Raw genomic sequence first — 17402 nt, forward strand, 5'->3', positions numbered from 1 at the left:
CTTTGTCATCTATCATAGGGTAGTATCTTTATATGAGAAATTAATCTTACTTTGTATTCAGTCTAAATTGAAATATCCCACATAGCCACTTCTTCTACAAAGGTATTCTGATCCAGCGGATTTCATAGCTGTGATCCTCCCTCAAAAGTCTGTTTTGAGTTCCACATGGGCCCAGTGGCTGACACACATTTGGGTCTCTGTAAAATTTTCTTCTGGGGGTTTTCTGAGTTTTTTTCCACTTCTATTTCTTAATCCTTAATTTTGCTCTTTCATCTCAGTTACGTACCATTCGTTGTCACTAAATATATTTTCCTTTTTCCATAGACACGTTAAAGCATGCTATGTATTCTCCTATACCTCTTTATGTAGGAAGTGAATTTTTAATTGTTGAAGCAAAAAATCAATATGTTTCATCAGATAAAAACATTTTGGCTTCCAGTGGCATGTGTTCAAATGTTGTTGTAAAAATACAATACCTGGTCAGTTTGCTGTCAGATCACTTTTAGCATTATTACTTTCCAGATTTCTTTCTGTCAGCAAGTGTCTGTGTTGCTAGATTCATTCAGAGATAATAAAACTGCTTGCAGTCTATCCAAAATTGCTCTAATTTTATTTTCTCCCTTAATTCTTATTGGTCTGCAGATCTAACCATTTAATACTCTGTTGCTTGATATCGACTAAGATATTAAAAAACCTCATACTGGTATGGTAGACAGATACTTTGAAGTGTTGATTCATTGCTATATATACTTATTGTTTCAGGCACATTGCATTTCATCTTCACCTTTACAATAATCTGAATTACTTCTATAAGTCTGTAGGAAGGAGCCTCAGTGCACAATTTTTCATAAAAAGGTGAACATTACAGTCTTCTTATACTGTATTTTTCTACTTCTATAAAAGAAGCCCCAAATGGACTCTGCTGTAATCAGTTATTTATAAAGGCATCGTCTTCTTATCAGCACACAAAGATTTACTCTTCTCAAAAATTTTGAATAGCTGCTTTGGTTGTTAATATTTATGCTGTATAATGAGATATTTATGTCACATATTGTACCAAGATTGACAGAATCACTTTTATTTTTTTTGGAAACTATAATAATCTATTTCCCTTTTCTAATTATCTGGAATTTCCCATGTTCCTCATATTTCAGAAATAATTAGGTTATTCCTTCAAGACAAAAAAGAATATAACACAGGGAAGTGGAATGAATAAATATGTATCCTTTATATACAGGTAACATTAATCAAAATTCCATCTCGTTCTTTGCTGCTCACTGCTTTTATAACTTTTCTACTGAAAATTTTTCAGCCATCCTTTTTTTTTCTTAAAAATAAATTAGATATCTCTGTACAGTAGCTAGACTCTAGATATTTCTGCTCTCACTTTGATAGACTTTTCAAATACAAACCTTGCCTAACCCACTCTCCCCATCCTTCCCAAATCCAAACAAACAAAACTAAAAATTCTGAGTTATGAGCACATAAGAACACAAGTTCTGTAAACAAAGTCCATTTCTTTCACATTCTTCACAGACATCAACAATACATCAATCTGTGACTGGTTGTCAAAGAAAGAGGAAAGGAAGTTTAGAAAGCAGGAAAAAGAGAATCTACCAAGACACTACAACCTGGTTTTACTCCTTTGTGATGGCATTTTTTGAATTTCTTCTAACAGAAATACAGGACACAATTTAGTTTTGATTGCTGTTTTTTATTCACTACTTTTTTAATAGATCACACTAAATCATACCAGTTTACTGTGGTGAACAGTACATTGTAGTAAACAAAAGAAAGAGAAAATGAAACTACAACATAATGAATTACACTGACAGGAGTTATTATTTTTCCTTGTATAAGCTGTGATTGGATATTTAAAACTTAGAACTATATAACTTAGAACTCTTAGAAACCTGCCAGCCATATGTGACTTTTATTTTTTAATCAACAAGATAAAGACGTGGAAAGAAGGAGTTGCTTTCAGGAAAGATTTGAGTTCTGGTGTTAGAAACTATCCTCTTACTGAGGACATTGGATTGCAGTCAGTAGCTACCTCTAATTTTATTATTTTTGGTCTTTCTTAACCAGGCAAGAGAGACCTAGGAAAAAGAATAGCAAAAAAAAAAAAAAAACCAAAACAACAAACAAAGTAGTTTTGTGGCTTCAATTCAAAGACATCTATGTGGTTTTATTAAGCTATTGATTTGGAGCTGCTTGGTTTTTTGCCCTTTGTGCTTACCATGTTCTTTCCTTTAGTGTCTTCTATCATGTTGATGTGCTATTGAAATCGAGTAGTGTTTGTTCCAATGCTTAAAGATTTGCTGTGCATACAGAACTGGGAGTACAGCCCTACAGCCTATTTGTGCACACTCTGTGTAAATCGAATAGCATGCTGAGCCTTAGAATATTACTGTGGGTTACTGTGCCATAACCTGAACTGCAGAATATTCTGTCTCGGGGAAAAACAGCCTGCTGGATCTTGTCAACTATGCACTTAGGGAAGTGAGGGAGAAAATTACTAGATAACATCCTTATCTGTGAAGACCCAAGAGAACTGTGTTTTCCATATTCAAAAGCTACCTGAAGGTGTTGGCAGCAATATCTACTTCAAACAAACAAAAATTACCCTGATAGAGAGCATCATTCAGAAGCAAAGGAAGAGAGGTGAGAGCACATTTCTGCAACACTAGAGAATCCTGGCCAGTCTGTACATGCTAACAGTACAAGCCTGTCTAGCTGGAACATCTTTCTTCTGTTCAGGTGTGTGAAAATGACAAGTTAGGACAAGGAGAGTACTAAGGAAAAAAGTGGAGAAAACGGAACTTCTCTTACACTGATGTCATGTGGAGGGGCGCTGGGGAGAGCTCCTCCACCAGTGGTAGTGTTCCCTGTCTCAACTTGTAAATAGAAGAGGTCTTGCATTTATTTCCTAATCAACACTACTTTAGTCTTAACATGGTGGTGGAGAGATATTGATTTTAATTAATCCTTTAGATCTCCCTGATTTGTATTTTTTTTTGGATCCCTTAGTGAATGAGTTGTTCTGGCTACGCCATGAAATACTGGGTTTTATTACCTTCTTGGCTAGGAAGGAGGTTCAGTTTGTCTAATATAAGATGTCTAGGCTGGAGTCAAGAACATCTTTTCACTCAGTGGAAAGACATGGTGTACTTACAGTGCACAGTTATCTGACCTATTGTAAACATCAATATTACATTAGGGAATATGACACCAGAATACTCTATTCTACTGAATCTTAAGAAAGTCTAGAAAACTAACTCACCAATCCAAATTTAGCTGAAGTGTATTTCACGGGATTAAATCAAATCAGGGAACCATTGTGGCTGAAAAATAGTTACAAACTTTGTGTTGTTTTTGTTTAAGCAGCCTTATATAAGATAAAAATGATTGATAACAATTTATAACACCAGGCATAAAGGTACTTTTTCATTCTAGGTGCTTAAACAGTAGATTTGAACAAGAGAGATGGGAGAAATAAGTTCTCTTAGTCCCTCTGTTAGTTACTCTGCAGGATGAGTAACTCAGCCAAACAAGTAGACATAAAGGTGAGCTTTCTCTCAGTCACGCAGAATGCAAGCATCCAGTCTGGACTTCTCTTCTGAGTCAATCTATGGTCAGTGGATAAAGGCACCTCCAGAGGGCAATATCTTCTTATTTTAGCAAAAATATCTGGAATGCATAGAACAAGTCACCCTACAGAAATACCTGTCTTTACAGACTGGTTTGAGAACAAGGTGACTAACTCAGGCTAGGAGCATAGCTTTTCAGTGTCTAACATAGAAAAAGAGGATGGGCTAATGGTTGTTGTAACAGTGAAAGAGCTATAGAACTATAGAAATTTGTTTCTGCCACAAACTTCCTCTGCAAACGTAGCAATACATTTGGAAGATGATCTACTTTCCCCTAAGGTAGAGATTGCTTTAATGGATAGAAGGGAATTGTGAACTCTGATTAGACTTCCAGGATAATGTGGTGGAATTTTAAGAGACTTTTAAACGTGGAGGAATACAGTGGATCATTTTTGTCTGGCCTCCTGTATAGTACATAGATTGTAAAGAATGTTTTGCTGTGCTTGAATCCTATGATTTGCATGTATCTCAAGTAAACCTGAGCCAAACAGAATTTCAACCTTTTAATTTGGCTCTGTTCCAGAAATTAAGTATGTTTCTTTGGGTTTCTGCTGTAAGGGAGTTATAGGCTGACCGCTTTTGCAGTTGCTTTTTCATGCTTTGGGAGTCAATGCTGAATCATCTTTGTTTCAGTCAGCAGTTGCTAAGCTTTCCAGCAGTTGTCTCTCTAGCACCTCTGATTTTCCACAATTTCTAAGATAACTCTGTTGATACAAGTATGGAGACAAGATGACCCCAGCCTTAATAGAAGTCTGTAAAACAAGTGTCTTTGTGACCATACAACTAGTTGAGCTATTGGGAAAATGTTATCCTTAGTTTTCTACTGCTAATCTGGAGTGTGAGACTAACTGAAAGGATCTGTGGTGAAGTTCTGGACCGTTCTTACCAGCATTCCTCCAAACAATTTGGGAACTAGGGCAGGCTAGTGACCAGTCGAAGAAGGCAGCTTAGATGTGGTTACGCTCTGTGAGAAGGTGACAGAGTTTAAGAGAACATATAAGACTATATAATATTGTGTGCATAAATAAATCAACAGGCTGGGGTTTTGCCAGATGGTTTCTCTGCCAGAGAAACAGACCCTCTTGCATTTCATTTACTAGTATAGACTTAACCATGGAGCCTTCAGTAGGGCTGCTACCAGACCAGAGGACATTTCCAGACTGCAGGAACTGAGATACCCAAGGGTCTGTGCAGCAAAACAAAACTAGAAATCTAGGTAAAATTTGGTCCTACGGCAGTTTACTTGCAGATGTTTCTCCAAAGTTGCCACAGCTTCTGGGACAACTGAGGTACCTGGAGTCATTCCAGCACTGCAGCTTTGCCTACCATGGTCTGTATGAGTTTTGGGACAGCACAGTTTTGGGTTGCAGCAGAGCTATAGGTGAATTCAGCTGTTAAAGAACTAACTAAATAAAATTTCATCATAAAATATAATGTATAATAAATGTATATATAATGTATATAAATATTATACATTATTAAATATAATAAAATATGTAGCATCAAGATGTATAAAATCAGTTTCTTTAGCAGTAAGTTGTAGTAAATGTTGTAATAAGTCCTCAGTTAAAATTTGAATTTTATACATTATTGGACTTTGTATTACTTAAGTTTCCTTCCTTGGTTCTTTTATCTGGTACATCAAAGAACCCTGTAATATCCAGCATTTTCTGTCTTTGAAGGTACTCAATGCTGTAATCAAGTCTCCTCTTGCACTTCTTTCCAATAGTGTAAACTGATCAAGTTCCTTAAAGTCTCTTTGCTATATGATTTTTTGTTCAAAATTAAGAAAATGTTATTTCAGACTGATAAAAATAATTTTTGTCAATGTCACTTTCTTATGAATTGCATAAGTCTTATAACAGATACTGAAAATATGTTTTCCTCTTTTTCAATGACCCAATTCAGTACCAATGGTATCGGCTGCAGAGGCTTTTCATTTCTTTGGCATTAATTTTCAGTGAGGCATTGAAAGAACTGACAGGAAGAAAATCTGGGATTTAGGCATCAGTTGTCCCACACTTATTATCCAAGGTCGTGTCTAATAATATACAAGATCTAAAGTGATTTGCCTTCTTGGTTTTTTCACCTTTATCAGAATCCCAAGCTTCCAGTTTGGATATTAAGATTTGAGAGTCAAAGGAGAACTGGCAGTTTCTGCAAAAATGTCAACCAGGCCAACATTAGAGTAACTCTACTTCTGCTCATTTTTCTAGGTATAAGGATTTGGCTGATACAGCAGCAGGAGAGAAGAAGTTGTCTGCCAAGGAGAGATGTCGTCTTGTTCTTCAGCAGTGTAAATTACAAGGCTGGCAGGTTTGTGATCTACAAAGCAATTAAAATATCATTCTTTAAACAAACTAGCTGAGTCATTCCCATTGTGGCAAGCCACCAGATCCTTTGCAGCAGTATATTCTTTTGACATTTAGTGTATGCTTTGGTATATTATCAAACTGATTTTCTGAATTTTCTAGAATATGAGTAGCTGTGATCATTGTGCCAAAAAAATCAGTGTATTCTTGTGGGAAGGAAAAGCTTTCAATTAAGCATAATACACTGTATAAATTTGTACCCAGACTTTGGAAGGTATTTGGTATATACATTTTAGCAGTTGAATGGTTCCTGAATTACGAAAAACCCTATATTTTCTTTCTTTACAATCCTATGCTAAATGCTATACTGTCATAATAGGGAGACCCAAAACAACTAATTAGGATTTCCCATCTAGCCAATACCTTTGTAGGTGCCAACTTGCTGATCCACAGATATACCAGAGTACCTGGGGTTTCTGTACATCAAGTAAAGTTAAAAAAAAAGAAAAAGCACCAAACACTGAACAGGAAACTCTCAACTTCCTATCTTGTCTCCTTACCAGATTTATATCCTACTTAATTCTCACCAACATGAACATTGCAAGGTGGATATCTCCATTTGTCCGGAGTACCCAGTCATCTCCTTTGGGTAGCTTTGTTATTGAGCAGGACTCATTTCTTTAACATATGCACTTTCTAAAGAAAATTTCCTTGCACAGTATGGAAGTTATTGTACAGAGATGAAGCTTCTGTGGCTTACTGTGTAGACCATTTCTCCAGGTGGTGTAAGCCCATGTACTATAGGTCTTTTTCAGTAGCCCAGATTCCTTAGTAATAACAGGAACATAAGTAGACCGCACACTAGGCTGGGAGCACACATGCATTATCACCTGCACCTGCACTGAGGCACATAAGAAATTTTTTCTTTGATCAAAATACTGTTAAGGTCCCATTTTAGTCACTAAAGGAAGTTTTGGACACATGTAGCCCGACTCCTTCAATAGCAAAGACCAAAAGGATGGACCCTGTAAAAGATAACAATATGAAACCAGACTTGCTTTCCTTACCCAGGTTTATTAAGTCAGCTCTGGTCTGTGTTCTGCATCCTTGATGTAAGGTTTCCTATGAAAAAAAATTATTAACATCTAGAAATTGTACTTTCCCTTACAAGTACCTGGAGATGAGAGTACCACTCACCTTCAGAACCTGTGTGAGGCTACGAGCTTGACATTGGGCAAAGGCTGTGTAACAGTAATTGCACAGTATTCTCCAGTCACGAAACGGAAAGCAGGATGCCTATGGAGTTTATTTCCCCTGGAGCCAAGAACCAGTATTACAGCACAAAAAAACCAATTGACCATCAGTGAAAGCCTAGAGCTCAAAACTAGTGATTCTGTAGTGATTGGCATTTGAAAACAAGCCTGAAACCTTGAAAGACAGAAATGTTAAAAGGAAATTCCAAAACAGAATCCCTCCATCATGCAGAGGACTGAAGCTTGTGATCTCAAAAAGATTTTAGAGGTTCTGACTCCAGAATCTCATTAACACCAGGAAAAGTCAGGTGGGCAAAACTACAGCAGTGCATAATACATTGTCCTTCAAACCAGAAAGGAACAAAACTCTTCAGAGACATTAATAAGTTACATGGAATAAGAGGGTTTGGGGGTGAGAGCTGTACAATTGTCACTCAGTGACTAAGAAGCACATGGCAACAAAGTTGAAAAGAACAAGGTCTGAAAAAATGGGTGACCTTCTCTGTACGCCTTTTTGAAGCCACAGAGAGCTGTGACAAACAAGTGGAAAGATGAAAATCATAGAAGAAAATTTTAGGAGAAAATTCACTCAAGTCCAATTTCTTAAATGCCCAGTGAATACGAGCTTGATACCAACATATTTTGTATAGGTGATACAAAACCATATACCCGACTATCAGCAATAGTGACTAATGTCTGTGTCACATAATGTCTCTCTCAATTATCTTTTTGATTCATTTGACTAATCATAAAAATTGAACTTTAAATAACAATCTAGATGAGGAAGCTTATACAATCTGCAGTTGTCGTGAGTGCTTTCCTCTATGCTTTTACAGCAGAGGACTCTGAAAAAAAAGAAGAAAAAATTTAAAACAGAGATGGAGGAAGGAGGAAAGGGAAGGAAAAAAGTAGGAACCAAGGATTATGTCAGTTAGCAAAGTCAGAATAAAGGCATCACTAAAAATCATCCCAGCAGCAGAGGGTTATACATATAACCAGTTTATTCAGCCACTGTTGCCATCAGTAACTACTTCAAATGAGTCACTGCTGGAACTGAAAATCTATTTGTTGCAGGGGTTCATGAATAAATCAAAAAGTGTCTTCCCCAACACTGTTACCTGCAATTCCCTGAAGAGCTGTTGCAAATTTAGGTTGATAAATGGACCAAAAAGTAGAAAAAATAGCCTCATCAAAGATGATGATGTTTAGGAGAAGGCAAAACACATCTGAAATCAAACTCCAGCTTATATGTCATCATCAGAAGATGAGTTTGTCAATAAACTCCCCTGCAGAGGGGGGAAAAGAAGAAGCTGGACTTCTTAGCTGAGTGAATCTGGATGATACTTTTAACTTCCTTCTGATAATGTACCTCACCATCCCATTTTGAGAAAGGTAATATTAACCTGGGGGTGAGGAAAGTGTTCTGAAGTAAAAGCCTGAAAATGAGTAAAGAAAATGATCTCTTTGTATTTATATCCCGCTTGACAATTTACCTTTTCCTTCTTATATAAGTTGTGTTTGGAGAGTGTTTTATTAACCAACAAAACAACAAACCCTAGACCCTATTCACAGAAGAAGTTCTTTCTTCTCTTATAAATAGTGCAATCTGTTTAGAAATGGAGAAAAAGTGCAGAAGATCCAATACCAGAGTCCAATTTTGGTTTATTTTCTACCATTTAGCAGAGCATAAGAGCAAACACTATCATCTAGCCAACATCTGGTGCTTGATTCAGCAGCTTCTGTGTTAGATTAAAGTATTTATTATCATAGAATCATAGAACCATTAAGGTTGGAAAAGATCTCCAAGATCACTGAGTCCAGCTTTTGACTGAACACCACCACGTCAACTGGACCATAGCGAAGTGCCATGTCAAATATTTCTTGAACACTTCCAGGCACGATGACTCCACCACATGCCTGGGCAGCCCTTTCCAATTCTTAGCCACTGTTTCAGTGAAAAAATTCTTCCTGATGTCCAACCTGAACCTCCCCTGATGCAACTTGAGGCCGTTTCCTCTTCTCTTATCCCAGTTGCCTGCGAGAGTAGGCCAAGCCCCACATTGCCACAGCCTCCTTTCAGGTAGTTGTAGAGAGTGATAAAGCCTCTCCTCAGCCTCCTTTTCTCTAGGCTGAACAACCACAGCTCCCTCAGCTGCTCCTCACAGGACTTGTGCTCCAGCCCATTCACCAGCTCAGTTGCCCTTCTCTGGGCTCACTCCAGCACCTCAATATCTTTCTTGAAGTGAGGGGCCCAGAAATGGACACAGCACTCAAGCTACAGCCTCACCAGTGCCAAGTACAGAGGGACAATCACTTCCCTGGTCCAGCTGGAAGCATTATTTCTGATACAAGCCAGATGCCAGTGGCCTTCTTGGCCACTTGGGCTCATGTTCAGCCAGCTGTCAAACAGCACCCCAAGGTCCTTTTCCTCTGGACTGCTTTCCATCCATTCTGCCCTCAGTCAGGAGCACTGCATGGGATTGTTGTGATCCAAGTATGGTCTAACATTGGCCTAATTGAACCTCATACGACTGACCCCAGCCCATGGATCCAGCCTGTCCATATCCCTCTGCAGAACCTTCCTGCTCTCCAGCAGACCAATACTCCCACCCAACTTGTCATCTGCAAACTTACTGAGGGTGACTCAATCCAAAAGATATTAAACAGGACTGACCACAGTACTGAGCCTTGGAGAACCCCACTAGTGACCAGCTGCCAACTGGATGTAGCACCAGCCACATTCACCACCACTCTCTGGGCCCAGCCATCCAACCAGTTTTTAACCCAGCATAGAGTGCACCTGTCCAGGTGACTGGTTTCCAGCTTTTCCAGGATAATGCTGTGGGAGACAGTAGCAAAGGCTTTACTAAAGTCCAGGTAGACAACAGCCTTTCCGTCATCCACTAGGTGGATCATCTGGTCATAAAAATGGGTCACCTTTTATGAGGTTAGTCAAGCAGAGCCTGCCTTTCCTAAACCCAGGCTGGCTGATCCCCTGATTGTCCTATATGTGCTGCATGATGGCACTCAAGATGATCTGTTCCATAACCTTCCCTGGCACCAAGGTCAAGCTGACAGTCCTGTAGTTCCCCAGATCCTCCTTCCAGCCCTTCCTGTGCATGAGCATCACATTGGCCAACCTCCAGTCATCTGGGACCTTCCTGGTTAACTGGGACTGTTGATAAGTGATGGAGAGCAGCTCACTGAGCTCTTCTGCGAGCTCCCTCATCACTCTAGGATGGATCCCCTCTGGTCCCATAGACTTATGAGCATCTGAGTGGCTCAGCAGGTGGCTCAGCTGCTTCCTCCTGGATTACAGGGGGTCCATTCTGTTTGCTGGTCCTGTCTACCAGCTCGGAGGGCTGATTGCCCTGAAGATAACTGGTTATTCTGTTGAAGACTGAGGCAAAGAAGGCATTAAGTACCTCAACCTTTTTCTCTCGCATCCAATAAAGGATGGAGATTTTCCTTGGCCCTCTTTTTGTTGTTAATGTATTTATAGAAACAATTTTTTTATCTTTCCCAGCATGGCCAGATTGAATTCTAGCTGAGCTTTTGCCTTTCTAATTTTCTCTCTACATGACCTAACAACTATCGTGTACTCTTCCTGCATTACCTGCCCCTTCTTCCAAAGATCATAAACTCTCTTTTTTTCCCCTGAGTTCCAACGAGAACTCCCTATTAAGCCAGGCTGGTCTTTTTCCCTGTCAGTTTATCTTGCATTACATAGGGATGGAAGTGTTGATAGCTTTATGAAATGTTGCTGTTCCTTGGGTAAGCTGCACTGGAGGTAACTAAACTGGAACAATAAAATAGCTGTTTCATTGAAGCTGACATTACATGCAGTTTCAGTCATGCAGTTAGCTTAACTACTGGAATTATGATAGTGCAAAGCTACTAATGAAAGGCAGTTTTTGCATCCTGACTCTCTGTGCAGCCTAGGCAGGGTATTCTTTCAGTTTAAACATATACTTGGTCACAAACTTGGCTACTTGCTGTGACTTCTAAGCACATGAATGTAAGAAAAAATCAGATTCAAATCAAGACAAACCATTCCTACACCAGGCAGAGTGAAAGTCAGTGGTGAAGTCAGTGAGTTTTGCTGTTAATGTTAGAAGGAGCCAGATGATATTTAGTAACTTAAGAGTTAAATTGAGTGGAAGTACTGGCTGGTTCATGTAAAGCAGAAGAATCTCCTGCCCCCCAGAACATCTGAAGGTCTTTATATTAGGAAATCCACATTTTCAGTGTTGTGTTCATTTATTGTCATGCAGTGATGCATTAGCTAAGCAAAACCTACCATCCCAATAGCATGACTTAACTTGCAAACATTTTCATGCTTTGGGAGAAGTACAGAGCACAAACAGTCCTTGGCTCTTTCTACTGACATAAGGAAACTTTCATTTGTTTGGATTATCATTCCTCACACTGTTAAGCTTGCAAATATAAATTCAATAAAAAAGAGTTAGCTCAAAGCTTACTGAGCTTTCTCATCAAAACTTGGAACTCTACATTTTGTTTAGCTAAGGTCAGTGGTCTACAATTAACCCTTCTCAGTTACTTCAGATGGAACTTGCTGAAATGCAAACAACTTGTACCATACCAGAAGGAAAACAAAGCATCGATTTAATTTGCTCTTGCTATCCAGCACAGCTGTTAAATACGAGCACTGCAAAGGTCAGACTTCACTGAAAGTGAATCTTTCAACCTTTGATTGTTAGAAATGCTTGTCTGGTTAAAAGATAGCAACCCTTAAATAAAAGTTTTGTCTTCCAATTTTTAGCCTGCCTCTTCTAACCCACAATGATTCCTTCCTATCAGTAGCCTTGAATTCTGAGCACAAGAGATCACTCACATTGCAAAGAGTAAGACAAGTCTTAAGTTTTCAGTTGGGTGATCCAAAGATTCATCAGGTATGAAATAAGCAGTACAGGAGAGTTAGCCAGAATGTTTTTATGAAGCTCCAAATCAGCATCAGGTAGTTGCATGAGATATTAGTGCCAGTTCACATTTTTACAACTACAGACACTGTTGAAGTTTCTTCAGGAACCTGCAGTGTTTCTGGAGAAATGATCCTTGCCAGTGTGGAGCTGTATTATTAAACTTCCAGTCAAGAAGAATGTTAAAGCAGAGAATAAACCCTCAATAAAGACAAATCCCAGAAGTCCACCCAGAGATTTTAAATTCTTCTAGCACTTCTAGAACTGCAGAGAGAAAACAAAGTCTGATCCACAGTTCTTACAAGTTAATGAGACAACCATATTTCACTACTGATCTACGGGTGTTTCATTTATTAATAAAGCTGTCTTTCATTTTTTTCAATTGCAATGTATTAATATACAATATTAGCATAGTGGAGTCCTTTTTGGGAAAACTATATTTGAGATTAAATAGCAGAATGTAGAACATAAGCGGCATATGATTAAATTGGAGAAATGAGCAGAAGTATATGAAATCATACATATGCAAATTTTATGCTTAGTTAAGAGAGTCTTTTAAGTTATTTTTTAAACAGAACTGTTTATTTTGGCTTAAAATTAAAGTGGTCACGCTATATGAATTATTTTGTACCTGATATGCTGAATTACTAGAGTACTTTGCAAGCAATCTCATATATAAGGGATTCTTTCCTCTTTTTTTTTCTCAAGTAGGAAAACTTTAGTGCTCATAAATTGTACACCAGTTCATTCATTTGTCATTTAGTAATTTTAACTGTACTGGGAGTCAATTTCCTGTTTGTTTTGAATATCTTACTTTAAAAGCCTTTTTTTGCTTTTTTAGGCAATTAAAAGAAATCCTAAAGGGATTTCCTGACTAACAGTAAATTATTGAAATACCAGTGTCTATTTTTCCTTCATACTTCGAATTATGTCAGTAAAATTATATTGTCCCATATATTTTTGTTTCATTGTATCACTCCATTATATATTGGAAATATTTTATGAGTAGCAGAAATCGCCAGACAGTGAGTTTGGACCTCACCAGTACTACCAAAAGACTGACCTGGATCAGCCACCGCACACAAACTTTTCAGTGGCTTTGTGCCACACAAGTCCATCCTATTCCCTCAGCCAGAGAATAGGATGGATGGTTCACTATGACCTCAGAATGCTCACAGGCTCTTATTTTTTTAACACAAAGCTCAATTTTTGCTCCTTATTTCTATTTTTTCCCCTCTAGAATATATTCTTCCCTCTCTCCATCCACCTTTCAGGTTTTGCTTATCATTACTAGTCTTGCTAACTCTTTATTTTCTTTATGATATCTTTTGCCGCTCAAATCTGGATTCCATGTCTCCTCCCTTTTCTATCTCTGTCTCCCCCCACCCTTCTATCTCTCTTGACACTTTTATCTTGTTTTCTTCACTTTATTTATTTTTACTTTTATAGATACTTTGCTTCATATTTGGTCCCAGTCTTCATCCCTTATTTGGGATTGGTTTTCCAGTCTCCACCTCAGGGTCTACTTCCTGTGCCATTGCTGTCCCTGGTGCCTATTACCTGTATTTCTCAGATCATGCCAAAAGAGACTTTCATATGGTTTCTTTTGTGTCATGAATGAGTGGGTAGGCTCAAGTTAGGAATGAGATCGTAGAGCAGGCCTGGGGAGGAGGTTATACCACCACATTTTGGTGCTATGTCTACTTCTAGAATTTTGAAAACTGGAATGATAGGTCCAGTAAATACCAAGATCCCATGAGATAAAACTGGGCTCAGGTTTCCTGCACTGAGTGTTTCTTACATGCATGTTATATTTCCTGATCACTTCCTTTCCTGTGAGGCAGTTCTTCTTGTTGCCTCACACATGTAATGAACTGTGATGTTTGTACAGTTTTTGGAAAAGGAATGACCATTTTTTGGCCCTTTTCCGAAGAGCTAAATGACAGTTTTTCTCCCTAAAGTCCAGGTCCTGACAAGGGCTTACATAAACACCTGGTGTCATTTGCATGAATACTGAACTACTCATATACTTTATGTTAAGGCCATATATAATCTATGCTAAAATGTAGGGTTATTCAGTATGTACCACAGTGCAAGGTCACTAGACTGCAGAGATCAAGGAGGACTCTTAAAACATATGAAGAAAAGCTAACAAATAGAGCAGAGAGTCAGCCTTTAAAAATAACATTTCAGTCCTTAAAGAGCAGTGCCCTGTAAATGTGTTTGTCGTTATAATTTTGCAGACATGTACACTGCAAGAAGACACATTTTACAATAGTTTTAAGGCTTTTTTCTACATTTCATTAATGCACTCTGAAAATGTGTGTCATTGTGTAAAATATCATTAGATTATAGTTCTCTGTCTTTTGTAGGTAGCTATTTTGAAAGTACTGCCAGAAACACACAGCACTCCCACAAACTGCCTTTTTTAAACTAAAGAACAGCTTTACAGATTCCCTTGACACCTATTAAGTATGAGCTAATACTGCCTCCATGCCACCTACACACCATCTCAGCATCCATTCCATAGTTTTGAATGTCTGTACTTCTGCATCCTACACCTTTTCTGTAAAATTGAAGACAAAAAAAAAAAAGAAAAGAAAAAGAAGAAAGAGAAAGAACAGCTCCCTCCCATTCTTTCTCCTTCCTTCCAGGAAAAAAAAAAAAAGGACGCCTGTAGCAGTAATTGAAGCTTTGGTAGTCATCAATGACAATTTTACTTAATCTTTAAAAAATGTGTCATTTTGAAAAATAACATTTAAAACCCTAATGCTTTTCTAATTAAAATAACTATGACTGTAATTCACAGATGGTTTACTTTTACAGGAGTCTGAATGACATTAAAATTTCAGTCTCAGATGAGAGCACTCTGTAGTCCAGAAAGTATTGAAAAATGAGTGATTTAGTGGAAGAATATTTGTACCTTTTTTCCCTAGGCAAGAAGAAAACATTTTGTGATTAGAGAAAAGACCAGAATGAAGACAGGTGGCAGTCTCAAAAACTGTTTTGATATGTGACATGTGAAATTCCAACATTTTTCAGCATTATTGCTTTCACTGAACACCAGAACTGTACAGAGGGCAGTGAGACTAGCTTGTTCTCGGTCAGCTTTAGAGAGTATCAGATTTAGCTCAAAGACTGAGCAACACAGATCTCCAGCACTAGTAACATAACCAAATGTGTTATAGGAGTTTCTGCTATACATGCTTCTGTCTAGAACTCTGCTCTCTGTAGACCTGGTAAATGATGTAAAATCTATAAATAGCTTTTATCTGAATGTAAAAATGGATTTGTATTGACATTTTGTATTTCTTCATTCACTTAAAAATTGTAGCCAGCTCCTACTAATGAAGTTCATAGCATAAGTGATGCTGCAGTAACTCCATTTATATTGTTCATAGGGTGTGGGATGAAAGAAAAGAGAAGTAATGCTTTGCATGCCCCTTAGGTAGCTTTATCACTCTGCAATGCCAAACACTTGTATCTAAACTGACCATAAGCTTCAGCAATTGTCTTGACTGTGATTTTGTGACTGCACAGTGCAAAATAAATTGCAACTAAATGTTTTAGTTGTGTGTCAATCACGATGCTGACTGAGAATGGGGTTGTTAATTTTGCCATGGGCATTACTAGTAATCAGGGCTTTTTTAAGGTTTGAAAATGCAATTTTTGATCCCCTTTTCTACTGTCAGAGTACTATAATATTACTCTAGTAAGGGGAGAAGCAAGCATGCGAGTAATGAAGGGTAAAGGGCAGAAATGAGGAAAAAATGGCTGATTTGGCATAGGTCAGAGACAGAGGTGAAAAAAAAAAAGACTCCTATGTGATGTGAAGGGTTTGTGGAAAGGAAAAATGGAGTATAAAAAGAAAATGTAATCAGACTAGAGGAATATAATTTTATTAAGTATTTGTGTCCAGGCTTTGGTTGTCTGAGAGCTGCTCAGATAAAATAGTATTTATAATAACCACATGATAATTTCAGTTACCCATATGAATAGTAATTCAGTTATTCTTACAGAAGAATTTTGGATTTAAGCAAGAAGATGAAGACTAGTAGTCAAAGCTAGTAAGAAGGCAAGGTCTATATGTGGTTTATCAAGATGGATGGAAAAATAATTGTTTGATGAGCAGTTCTTACACAATTCAAAGGGTTTAGTGACAGAGTATATGTAATGGAAAAAGTCACAGTGTCCTGGAAGAAAGTTGAAGGCACAAAAGTAGAATACTTTCTGGGAAGTCAGGAGAAAAATTAAATGGTTTGCTAGGAAAACATAAAAAGTTTCTTGTTCATGATACAAGATTAGATTTGTAAAAGAAGCAAATTTAAACTGGAGAAGAAAGTGGTTGAGCACTGTTTCTTAAAGTTTTTTGATAAATAAGGGGACAAAGGGAAAGATTCCCAAGGAAATTTAGCATGGCATGGGAAAGAAGCAGATTCCAGAGTAGATGTAAGAGAAGGTCGGAGTGCTAAGATAACCAGGCAAATAGAGAATTTTGAAAGCACAGGAAAAAAAGTAAAACTTCTGTTGGAAGTCACCGGTCAAGAAAATGAGGATGAGAGTATGTCCCTAAGAGCAGAGAATGAGAGCACAATTGGATCTCCTTGAGATTGCCTCACACCAACATGAGTTAAAAATTGGAAGGCATGACCTAAGATAATCTATTAAATAAATATGAGGACATCATTTTACTAGGGATCTACCATTGTAGCTACATAGAAGCAGGATCTAGGAAAATTAATATTGTTCTGGAATAATAACTCCAATTTACAAGCACAATGTTTATTCCAGAATAGATAGTCTGAATAGAGAAGTGACTCTGGGATACCTAAGTTAAACTACTGTGTGTCCCAGCCCATAGCAGAGGGCTTGGAACTAGATGATCTTTAAGGTCTCCTCCAACCCAGACTGTTCTATGATTCTATGATTTTTGTAGCTTCACAGTTTTATAAAATAGCTGTTCCAGGCATTTTCCACCATGCAAAAGAAGCCTATTCCCTATTTTTGAGTTTATACTATGACAAGACAAGTAAAATGTGGGGTTTTATCTCCTTGCCTCCACACACTTTGCTATAATTCAAAAGGGACTATCGTATTGGGAAAAGAGATGCTAACAGAAAAAAAATTGAGAAATCATTCCAATTTTTCCATTTGAGTGCATCTGATTTTAACTAAAAGGCTAACAGTTGCACTATCATTGTCTGTCAGCTCAAACTTCAAAATTACAGACTTCTTTAAACCTTTGAT

At 37.8% G+C, this 17402-nt stretch overlaps 1 protein-coding gene across 4 annotated transcripts in view; it reads left to right on the forward strand.

Annotated features, from left to right (window-relative positions):
* The window catches only part of MYO16 (myosin XVI), a 355407-nt gene that overhangs the window by 279071 nt on the left and 58934 nt on the right, over positions 1–17402 (forward strand). For all 4 annotated transcript variants that reach the window (XM_051772798.1, XM_051772799.1, XM_051772797.1 and 1 more), the window contains exon 28: positions 5867–5966. In XM_051772798.1, the coding sequence (XP_051628758.1) occupies positions 5867–5966 (100 nt within the window). The remainder of the gene's footprint in view (positions 1–5866; positions 5967–17402) is intronic.

The sequence above is a fragment of the Manacus candei genome, unplaced genomic scaffold (assembly GCF_025592945.1).
Source record: "Manacus candei isolate 608988 ecotype Guabito, Panama unplaced genomic scaffold, ASM2559294v1 h1tg000159l, whole genome shotgun sequence".
NCBI lineage: Eukaryota > Metazoa > Chordata > Aves > Passeriformes > Pipridae > Manacus > Manacus candei.